The 12644-nt window shown below is 38.7% G+C and overlaps 1 protein-coding gene across 1 annotated transcript in view; it reads right to left on the minus strand.

Moving 5' to 3' along the window:
• The window catches only part of EPHA6 (EPH receptor A6), an 833227-nt gene that overhangs the window by 786907 nt on the left and 33676 nt on the right, over window positions 1-12644 (minus strand). Inside the window, 1 exon segment of the mRNA XM_043538468.1 lies at window positions 6760-6824. Coding sequence (XP_043394403.1) covers window positions 6760-6824 — 65 coding nt within the window.

Below are 12644 nucleotides of genomic sequence, written 5' to 3' on the forward strand. Positions count from 1 at the left end.
AATATCATTAATAACAAAGCTTCTGCTGCACAGTGCAAGCCTGGCAATACATCACAGCCTTACTACCACAGGAGAAACCTGTTCCTCCTTATTTAGGAGAGACTCACCTCCCACATTGCCAGCAGTTAGGGTAGATCTACTAACTTCTCAACAATACAACTATCCATCCACCACCAGAAGGATCTGCTCTTGTTACTGTGAGGAACAGCTACCAGGTGACACCTAAAATAACCTCCATGTAGTGCTCGGGAGTTGGAAGTATGGTGGGTTGCAAGGGGTTGAAGTAAAGGATAGATAGATCCTGGGTAAGGAAGAATACAGAATTGATTATTTTCGGAAAGGAAGTATTGCAATGAAGGATTTGTTTGCAGGAAGCGGGGAAGGGCGAAGACTGTTTGAATGACTGATTTATTTTGAAATGAAGAATATTTTATGCTGGAAGTGTCACACTATCCCTGACTGAGGTAGAAAACTTAGGTAGCCTATCATGAATGCCACTCTCCAATTTAATAGAAACTTCCTTTTTCAATCAGATATGATCAAAATATCAATAAATAAAACTCAAAAAAGTCCCCTACAATTAGGTTTACATTGATAAGACCTGGGCTCAACAACAAAAGTGAGCATTCTCCAATCATTGAATCTTAAAATCCTATTTCTGCCTGAACACAGTTTTAACCTTTTATTATTCCAGGCAACACCTAAGATCAGTGTAACTATTAAACAAGCAGTTATGTCAAATGCACAAACTAAGAGAAAAATAGTTAGTTTCACTCCCTACTCCCTGCTCCCCAGTCAGTGAATCATTTCCCCTATTTTAGTATCACTTACTTAAAAAATATTTTCTCTGAAGAAAATGTTAAAGTAAATCCACACAACTTGACAGGGGGATCTCGGGACAGGTGAATGTGACTGAATGTACCCCTGTATTCACATCCAAACACACTACTGTAATAATCTTGTACAAAATATGCTTTGCAAGGCATCATTTGAAAACAAACAACTCACCGGTTAATAATATCATAGTGAAATGTATGTAGAAACATTTGTAAAGTTATGAACATAAACTGAAATTACGACTGAATTGTGCTTGCCAGAAAAGCCTGCGGAGAGGGTAAATCTATTTCTCAAGGAGGAAAAAGACAAACTGCCACCTCTAGCCAGGTGTCAAAAATTGATTGGCAATCACTGCTCAAGTGACCATTCATTGGCAGTGACGAGAGTCAGGAACAGATTGATTTGCATTTTAACCACCATCCATGAGACTCCATGTTCCATCCTCACAACTGGAAGAAACTCATCTAGAGGTAACCTCACAAAAATGCATGCAGAGGGTGACAGGACTATAAAAAAGGGAGGGGCAAAAACCGTCCAGGTACGCTCTCTCTCTTTTTCACCTTTTGGACTTAATCAGATATTCTGATTTGAAAATTTCATTCAGCAATGTTGCTGGGAACCTGTGGTATGGATTTTACGTTGAACCAAGATAAGTTTGTTTAAGTCTTAGCTACTAGGAATCATTTTATCTTTATTTCTCTTGTAACCATTTCTGACTTTAATACCTTGTACTTGTACTCACTTAATCCCTCTGTAGTTAAATAAACTTGTTTTATTTTTTAAGAAAAACTAATCCAGTGTTGTGTTTAATCTGAATTGTTGGGTAACTCCAGTTTAAAATACCAAATTGTTGTATATTGACACCTTACAGGGAAAAACAGACCTCTAATGTCTGAACTGTCCAGATTTTCTCCATGTTTTTGGAGAAAATCAGGGACTGGGAGTATGTTAGAGTCATCTTGCAGGTAATAGCGAAGGCTGGCAGAAGCCAGAGTGCTGTTGGCAGGCTGCAGCTATTCATAGACACTCCATGTGATCTGCACGCTCTTTGGCTGTTTGTGAGGAGCCCAGGTTAGGAGCTACAACAGAAAAGCATTGTGAGCCACTCAAGGCTGCAGGGCAGGTGGAGGCATATCCCCTCACTGGTCTAGATTGTACCACAGAATGTGACAGCGTACGGAAAAAATACTGATTTTTCATTTCAGTTTATTAGATGTCATTGTAGTGTCATTTTAAATTGTCTGTTAATAGAGTTACCCAAGTTTCTATAATCCTAAGAGGAGTATTAATGTACTAACAAGAGATGGATCTCATTTCTAGAAAGCTCCAGACAACTTACAAAAAAACCCTGCAGACTGGATTTGAGCTTTTTGTTGCCAGTGTGATAATTTCACTTTTACACGATTACAGCTCTTAGTATATAAAGAGTTAAATCATAGTGTCAAAAACAAAAACAGAAGTATTGAGAAAACATAAAACATGCCCTTAGCATAGCAAAAAGCAGACCTAATTAAGCTAGCTTCTCTCCCACCAATTAACTTTGAGTAGTCTCTTAAAGAGCTAAATAGCAAGACATATAAAATGGATGTTACATTCAGACTGATGGAAAGTCACATACAGCTAAACTGAATATACTTGATTCAAAAACAGATGCAATAAAAAAAAAGGTTTGCCACATGTAGACAAAAAAGTGTCAATTCATGAAGCCAGACAATTCCCTATATTTCTTCTAGGGCTATTTCCACATTGGGATAAGAAAATGTTGGAAGTTTTTATTTGCAATTTTGTTGCCTTTGTTTTGTGTGTGAGTGTGAGTGAGTGAGAGAGAGTGTGTGTGAGAGAGAGAGAAAGTGTGTGAAGGTGGTGAGTCTCCTTCTCCATCAAATTGACACAGAATTCTGCCTTGAAAACCCAGAGATTTTGGGGGATCTGCTACTGACTCTGTCTGCATATTATTTTCTGCCTATCTATTGCTCTTTAATAAAGCCAAGAGAAATAGATTTTTAGCAGTTGAAGGAAGACCATGAGTGAATTCTTGAGTATTTTAAAAAAAAAGTTTGGCAGAAGGGATGGATCTTTCTCCTCGTTTAACCTGTCAAAATTAAGGCTTTTAGCAGCACAGGGCATAAAATTTGGGTATCATTGCTATAAGATATAGTGTCCAAGAGGTTTGCAGGATTTAAAATACAAACCAGACATTCATATGTATAACATCGATGGTCACAGTATACAGGATGAAAAAAATGGGATACAAACCATCCTACTTCAGGATAAGCCAACCAGCAAAAAGTTTTTGGAAAAAAATTCCTCTCTGAGCCATTTATTCTGTAATTGTCCATCGTGGGGATTCCCGCACCTTCCAGCAACCAATGTCAAAGACTGAATTTCAGACCAGATGGACCAATATGGCAATGCTAGTGTTCCAAATTAGGAAATTAGATTGGAAGTGGATAAGCCTGGGGGAAGTGGGCACAGATCAGGAAATTTGGAGACATTCATCATGGAGAATTAATCATCCCCTCAGGTGGGAGAGCTTTGGGATACATGGAGGTAAACAGGGTACATAGTCTCACAACTCTAGGGAGCCCTGCAATGAGGGAGGCAGAAGTGCCTGGATGGATGGGTGGCCCCTACATTCTGATCCTCCAAGAGGCATGCTGCCAATGACTGGATCCACCCATGCAGCCATTGAAAGAGCTTCAATGTGAGTTAATGTGGCTCTACCTTCACCTTCCCTGGTCCCAAAGCCCTATCACATTCTGACTTGGAGCTTTGAAAAAAGAGCATCTGTGGGGTTTTCCAAACGAAGCGGTAATGCTGGGGAACTCACCAAGGACAGGAACATTTACATTCTCAGGGAAAATAAAATGATATCTAGATTGCACAGGTAGGCCTCAGAGTACAGGGTAACTATGTTAGGCTAGATCTGTAACTCTGGATAGGAATATTATGGACATGCAACATCTGTGATCGTTTTGTAAAGGATTTAGGAGAACAGCTATTTTATTGAACTTAAATTTTAAAATCAATAAATGCAAGGGAGTAATTTCTGGCATAAGACAACAAGAGACACAAACATGATTCTGAAGGCAGAATTTGGCCTTCAGTTCAAAAAAGTGTGGATATAACTAATCTATATATTGATGGAAATTCAGAACTGTAAACAAATACAACTGACAGATTATATGATGGACATGAAGGAGAGTGTGTAGGGCGCATTCTGCAAAATTTCTGAGTGCTTATAAATGAGAAGGGGCTAGCAGTGATGGAAATTGTAATCCTTTTACCTGTATACCAGGTGCCGTATTCAAAAGTTATTTAAAACATAAGGAGTAAAGCAATACACTTTAGTTTTTAGCTTTAAAGATTAATTTCACAACCACTTTAAAAATAATTTGGTACCTCTGTATACAGTTTTTGCTATATTAACTTCTGAACTCAAAAAACTCTATTAAACTGTGTATTAATTTAAGTAATTCTAAGCATGGCAGCAGTTATAAAAGAATTAGCAGCCACTCATTTTAAGCAGCAAGTTTGCATATATTTAAATTACTCTGCTGTGAATATTACAATTCATAAAAACATATCCGTTATTCTACAAGGACTTAGGATATTATATTCGCTTTTCAATTATTCATGAAGGAGGTTTTCTATTTGCTCAGTTCCAGTGTTTACTTAGGCCTTGTCCACACTATCACAGTAAATTGACCTAAATTATGCTACTCCAGCTTCACGAATACACCATGCTGTGTCGATCGGAGACACTTTATCATCGTAGCAGAGTAGACCGGAGAGTGCTCTGCCGTCAAGTTAGCGGGTCTTCATCAGACCCACTAAATTGATCCCTGCTACCTCGATCACAGCAGTGTTGATCTCCGGTAAGTGTAGACATGGGCTTAGTATCAGTGAATATCCATCATAACTACTAGCACGTTAACAACTGCTCAGACTAACACTACACAGCAATTCAGGTTTTCACCTAACCAATGTTTTCCATTTCTTCAAGCTACAGCCACATAAATACGTAGGGAAAAGAGAAGTTATCACAATTTTCTCAGTGACCTTTTTTTGTCAGATTCCCAAGAAAGATCATAGCATATCTTAAAAATAAACTGAACCCCAAATATTTACAATTAATTCATATGTAAGCTCTTTGTATCAGAGAAATAAGACCAATTCCTAAGACTGACAAAGTAGAAGCAATTCCTCTGGCAAAACATCAACGTATCTGTGATTTAAGTGAGCTACAACATTGAGAGGGGGAAGGGGACTTACATGAGCAGCCAAAACAGGCATGTTCTGATGGTTATTGTGTAAGTCACCTTTGTTGTTTCTTCCTGCTTGCATTTTAGATCTGTTGTTGGTGGAACGGTTGTAGCTTTCAAGAAAGTATATGAAAAATCCATTGCTACTTAATGGAAATGGTATCAGATCTTGCTTGTCTTATGCACACAAGTAGTCCTGTTGATTTTAATGGAACTCATCATTTGACTAAGTTAAAAGGTATTTGGCTCATATTGTAGCTTTCTTATCAGGATCTGAGCCTGTTTATTTCGTCCATAATTTCCAAAGAAAACCTTCAGAATTTAGGATTCAGACTATATGAAACTGCATGCAAAAGTGTAAAATACTGAGATATGTATTAACAGACTAAAAATCTTGTCTAAGAATACAAAGGACTGGAAAAGCCTGAAAAACGTTATCTATTATTTTGAAAATAGGCTGAGATTAAGAAATGTCACGTTGCTTGGAGTCCCTGGGGGCAGACACTAGCAGCACTTTTAAAGAACAGATTATTAAGGTGCTGAGGATGGACAACTTTTATTTCCTTCTAGAATGTGTTGCAAGAAAGAAAAACCCACAGAGAATGAAACAAAAGGCTTATCCCTGCATACAAAATACCATCGGTGCTCTATAGCTCAGTCTGTTTCAGAAGTCAACACAGCACATGCATCATATACAGCAATTAAAAGATAATACCACCCAATATGAAAAGAAATGACACACAAGGCAAGAGATAGCTAAATTTAGGTCATCCTTAGAACAAGGACCCAACATACAAAAAGGACTTAATTGCTTCAATAGACTATCTTCATTAAAAGTGATACTAAAAATGACAAATGTGCTGTTAAGAGCATTGGACAGGTGGAAACAGCAATACGCCATTTGAAGATCAGCCACCAATATTTCTCAAGAGGTTACATTTAAAAAAAAACAAAAACAAAACACCTTCTTCCCCCTCCCAGTCTGGCCACGTAATCTCCAAGCATGCCAGCCATCTGCAAAGCTCTGAGGCCTTGTGCCCTGCAAAGCACCCTGTGCCTCTGGTCATGTCAATCTATATTAACAATACTGTGCAATTGTGTAAAAACATTATCTAGGATACTGAACTTTTGATTAAAATGTCATATAAGAAAAAGCCACTTTACATAAATATATCAATTTTCTAAACCTTGATAGCTTTGTTTTCACTCTTTTACAATATTTTAATAGGCCTTCAGAATTAACATTTGGAATCACGCATCAGACAGTGGAATCAAAAATGCCACTTTGATCATATAAATTGTTTCAAACTACTGTAATAAATGGATAAATTATTTTTTATAAAATTTAAAGAAAGCTTGTTCCTGATTTAAAAACTTAATTTAAGTTTTAGGACAGAAAAGATATTTATAACTGAATTACACGCCTCCAAATACAGACATGAGAAATCCTGACAAACCATTACCTATAGAAGTAGCAGCTGATTGTACTGTAATATGTGCACATATTACCTTGCTATTCTGGGGGCTCTTAGTGTTAACTATAATTCAGATACTTCAGTTCACTATCCCAAAACCTTTTCCATTAGTACATACTGCAGGAAAGTAAAATAGTGCTGAATAAAAAGGACAACAAAAGCAAAACGAGAGCTTGACTTACCCCATTTAAAGGATAGGTTTTCCATCCTAGCTCTCCAAGTGCAGCTGTAGTATCAAGCAACACCACTAGAAATAAAAATATATGTATATATATATTAGATATTTAATTTGTTCTAGACATAGAAATAGAGTGCTATAATTTAAATACCAGGCCTGCATTAATTTGGCTAGTTCTACCTCTACAACACTAGTTTAGTCCCACTAAAGTCAATGGGGATGCTTGGCTGTACCTACTAATAGAATTTTAGCTTTGTGATTATCTTTCATAGTTAAATCCCAGAAGATATGACTTATTATATGAAAATTCAATCTTTTCTACAGTGTAATTTAAAAGTGTATTACACCATTGTGGTGTCCAGTGGTTATAACTATATATGCCTGAATGAGGAAACCCAGTTTCAGACGCCACCCCCACCTGGAAGTATGGGAAAGTTTTCATTCAGATATATTTCTGGATTCAAGTTTTGTGAACTTTAAAAATGAAGAAAAGCAGAGTTTAGTCATTTCCACATTTTAAAGTTAAATGTAATTGGGGTAAAATGCAAAGAAATAATGCAATCAATCAATATAATACCACCATTTAGCTCTACCATAGCACTTTTCATTGGTACATCTCAAAAGCACTTTATAAAGGTCATTATCTCCATTTTACATGTCATCATTTGTAACTGAATCTTTAAACCTAGAACAAAAAACAACTAGAAAGTCTGACGACGATTAGTTTTGCTAGTCTATTTGGATTAAGTGCTAAAAGATACTATTATTTCTAAAATTTTGTATACTGTGAATCTTTTGCAATTTTCATGTATAATTTTTATTACATGACAAGGGGTTTGGATATCATTACACTGACAAAAGTAATAAAAACATTCTTTTCTAAAAGATTTTTGGGTTTATATGTGTTCAAATAAAAAAGCATGGCAAACTGGCTCTTTTCCCTGTCTTAATTATGCAGAAACCATACCACACACAATTCAGAACTTGTGAAACTGTCAGTAAATTCAGTATCTTGTGATGTGCCAGACTGTACCTGTACTAATGGAACAGTTATGTTTGACATTATGGTCCCAAATCAGAATCATAAACTAAGATTGAGATACAACGTTCATTGTTGACTAGCACTGTTAATTCTATTTCTCCAGTTATGGTGTTTTAAGAAAGTACCAACCAGGTTTTTGAGAAGAATATTTTTTTAAGTTGCATCCTATAGTTCTCTCTCTACACACACACACACAGAGAGCGAGAGAGACAGAGAGAGAGACATGGTGAACAGCCAGCCTAGCTCTTTCACAAGTACCATTTTACTTTTCAACAGCAAGATCAAAGTTTAGGTACTTATAAGATATAGCCCTGGTAATATTGGGTTGTCATTACTTGCATCACACAAAAAGGTAAGAGTTACGCTTGTTGCTACCCCATGGCTCACAGCAGATGAAGTTCACACCCCTGAACAGCTAGCCAGGAAATGAACTATGCACCATGCATGTCTTATTTGTTTGTGGTAACAAACCCATGGTTCTCATGATTTTCCAGCTGTTCCAAAGGGACAGTCCCTGCCTCAAGCTGTTCAGACTAAGCAGGTACAAAGAGTCAGCAAGAGGGAGCAACCTTTACTTCAGTTGGACAATACCCTTGAGTTTGAACTGCTTTCTTGAGTAATGGTTTCTGGGATCAAACAAAGCTATACATGTAATGAGTATCAACTTTTTAAAACTAGGGTATATTCATCATTGAAATTATGATAAAAATTTAGATTAGCATTTTTTTAAAGACAGATACATCTGTTTTTACAATAATTGCCATTGCATAATGGAGTTCTGATTTAAAAAAACACTTTCTGTCATGGGCACAAAATAAATAAGGTGTGAGCTCCCCCAGCAGAAACAGAAGTACTAATTAAATAGTAATCCCTGAGAGGCTGTAGAAAGGTCCCAAACCATAACCCACTGAATTCAATAAGAATTGGATGAGGCTCAAAGCTACTAGCGAGGGTTTCATACACATAAAATCTGTGTTAATTGAAATTTCATTAGTGAAAAAGGATCAACAATTAACCAACCAAAAAATAAAGCCAGGAAAAAACAAAAATTGTCAAACAGAAAAGGAAAAAATATAAACATGTAGTAGTTGACAGTACTAGACTATCACTACAATAGTAAAATAAAGATAAAAACCAAAACTAGGATATAAATGAATACAGTAACATTGAACAAAAGTTTTTTTTTAAAAAATTACCAATTACAAATACAAAAAGCTGTAGAGGTATTGGTAAGTCAAACTTAATGTTTCAGTAATTTTCCCTATATGATGATGTCAGAGAAATGCAAGAATTTAACCCTTAGCAGTCCATTAGCTTATGCCCAAGATCGCTAAGCAAAATGGACCATCCACATGTTATCTGCTTCCCATGTGGAAAGTTTTATGGCACTGTCTCCTGCCTAGGAAGGCCCTCTGAAGGACTAGAATCCATGCAAAGAAGGAGTGGGAAGAGAAGGCACATTCACCTATTTGTCTAAAATTTTTCTTTAACTCAATTTCCCTCAGTTTTCATTAACTTTGACAAATTAGACTTTTTCCTCTGTTTGCCTGTATCAAGTGCAGTCAGATCATGATCACTGGTCCAAAGGCAACTACCAACTTCCATTACACTGATGAATTAATTTTTATCAGTCATGAGGTCCAAAATAGAGTTTCCTTGTATTGGGTGCAATACTTTGTGTTAGAAAGTCTATAATTTTTACAAACTCGTGTTATTTTATTACCAGCTGCATTAGATCTCCAGCGTGTGTCTTTGCAATGGAAGTCCCCCATAATATATTTTTTCTTTCCACACATTCCAAACAGGTACTTAAGGAGTAACTCAACCTGTTGTTTGGTTTGATTCGGTTGTTTGTTACAAACACGCATCAGTACCCCTTCCTCGACTGTGTTAGTTCTAGTTAGCACATTGATCCACATGCATTCAAAATCCTGTGGTTCTGAGTTACTGATAACATATAATGCTGTATTTAATGTAGAGTGTCTCTTAATGTAGAGGTTCAGTTCCCAAACATCTTTTACCCACTCTGAACAGGTTATATAACCAATGATTTTAATTCCAATAATGCAAGTCATCCCACCAGGTTTCAGTAATGCCAATTACATCTTTAATGAGATTTTTCCAATTCCTCTTGCTTGTTACTCAGACTCCTAGTACTGGTATATAGGCAACTGAAAATTTTCTTATCTTTCCTTTCCACACAAGTAGGGTCTGTTAATGATATACCAATTTTGAGTTTGTACTTCATTTACTTCATAGCACATATCCATTTTGAGGTTTGTTTAATACCCTCATGGCTACACTGGTTAACCTTCAAATTAGAATAGTCGTCCCTGACCTGAGATACATGTGCCATCATCTATCCTACTGGAATGTGGCTTTGTTTCCCCCAAAACCAAAACCTTCAGTTTCATACTAGTCACACAACCAACGGTTCACCTCCAGTATTTACTGCCTTTTCTTTTCTCTTACTACTGGGACCTGAAGAATCACCAAGAAATCATTTGGACTTTCCTCTTCTTCAGCTCCCTTTCAAGATTCCTGAAGTCTTCTATAATCTGTAGTAGTTCCAGGTCACATGTTCTAATGGTATCAGCAGTGGAATCTACTGGAAAACTTCATAATTCCATCCAATCTTCCAGATACATGTTGTATTTTTGCTCCAGGAGGACAGAACGCGGTCTTAGAATCATAGAATCATAGAATATCAGGGTTGGAAGGGACCCCAGAAGGTCATCTAGTCCAACCCCCTGCTCGAAGCAGGACCAATTCCCAGTTAAATCATCCCAGCCAGGGCTTTGTCAAGCCTGACCTTAAAAACCTCTAAGGAAGGAGATTCTACCACCTCCCTAGGTAACGCATTCTAGTGTTTCACCACCCTCTTAGTGAAAAAGTTTTTCCTAATATCCAATCTAAACCTCCCCCATTGCAACTTGAGAGCATTACTCCTCGTTCTGTCATCTGCTACCATTGAGAACAGTCTAGAGCCATCCTCTTTGGAACCCCCTTTCAGGTAGTTGAAAGCAGCTATCAAATCCCCCCTCATTCTTCTCTTCTGCAGACTAAACAATCCCAGCTCCCTCAGCCTCTCCTCATAAGTCATGTGCTCTAGACCCCTAATCATTTTTGTTGCCCTTCGCTGGACTCTCTCCAATTTATCCACATCCTTCTTGTAGTGTGGGGCCCAAAACTGGACACAGTACTCCAGATGAGGCCTCACCAGTGTCGAATAGAGGGGAACGATCACGTCCCTCGATCTGCTCGCTATGCCCCTACTTATACATCCCAAAATGCCATTGGCCTTCTTGGCAACAAGGGCACACTGCTGACTCATATCCAGCTTCTCGTCCACCGTCACCCCTAGGTCCTTTTCCGCAGAACTGCTGCCTAGCCATTCGGTCCCTAGTCTGTAGCGGTGCATTGGATTCTTCCGTCCTAAGTGCAGGACCCTGCACTTATCCTTGTTGAACCTCATCAGATTTCTTTTGGCCCAATCCTCCAATTTGTCTAGGTCCTTCTGTATCCTATCCCTCCCCTCCAGCGTATCTACCACTCCTCCCAGTTTAGTATCATCCGCAAATTTGCTGAGAGTGCAATCCACACCATCCTCCAGATCATTTATGAAGATATTGAACAAAACCGGCCCCAGGACCGACCCCTGGGGCACTCCACTTGACACCGGCTGCCAACTAGACATGGAGCCATTGATCACTACCCGTTGAGCCCGACAATCTAGCCAGCTTTCTACCCACCTTATAGTGCATTCATCCAGCCCATACTTCCTTAACTTGCTGACAAGAATACTGTGGGAGACCGTGTCAAAAGCTTTGCTAAAGTCAAGAAACAATACATCCACTGCTTTCCCTTCATCCACAGAACCAGTAATCTCATCATAAAAGGCGATTAGATTAGTCAGGCATGACCTTCCCTTGGTGAATCCATGCTGACTGTTCCTGATCACTTTCCTCTCGTGTAAGTGCTTCAGGATTGATTCTTTGAGGACCTGCTCCATGATTTTTCCAGGGACTGAGGTGAGGCTGACTGGCCTGTAGTTCCCAGGATCCTCCTTCTTCCCTTTTTTAAAGATTGGCACCACATTAGCCTTTTTCCAGTCATCCGGGACTTCCCCCGTTCGCCACGAGTTTTCAAAGATAATGGCCAAGGGCTCTGCAATCACAGCCGCCAATTCCTTCAGCACTCTCGGATGCAACTCGTCCGGCCCCATGGACTTGTGCACGTCCAGCTTTTCTAAATAGTCCCTAACCACCTCTACCTCCACAGAGGGCTGGCCATCTCTTCCCCATTTTGTGATGCCCAGCGCAGCAGTCTGGGAGCTGACCTTGTTAGTGAAAACAGAGGCAAAAAAAGCATTGAGTACATTAGCTTTTTCCACATCCTCTGTCACTAGGTTGCCTCCCTCATTCAGTAAGGGGCCCACACTTTCCTTGGCTTTCTTCTTGTTGCCAACATACCTGAAGAAACCCTTCTTGTTACTCTTGACATCTCTTGCTAGCTGCAGCTCCAGGTGCGATTTGGCCCTCCTGATATCTTTCCTACATGCCCGAGCAATATTTTTATACTCTTCCCTGGTCATATGTCCAACCTTCCACTTCTTGTAAGCTTCTTTTTTATGTTTAAGATCCGCTAGGATTTCACCATTAAGCCAAGCTGGTCGCCTGCCATATTTACTATTCTTTCGACTCATCGGGATGGTTTGTCCCTGTAACCTCAACAGGGATTCCTTGAAATACAGCCAGCTCTCCTGGACTCCCTTCCCCTTCATGTTAGTCCCCCAGGGGATCCTGGCCATCTGTTCCCTGAGGGAGTCGAAGTCTGCTTTCCTGAAG

This window comes from Chelonia mydas, chromosome 1 (genome assembly GCF_015237465.2).
Source record: "Chelonia mydas isolate rCheMyd1 chromosome 1, rCheMyd1.pri.v2, whole genome shotgun sequence".
Classification (NCBI taxonomy): Eukaryota; Metazoa; Chordata; order Testudines; family Cheloniidae; genus Chelonia; species Chelonia mydas.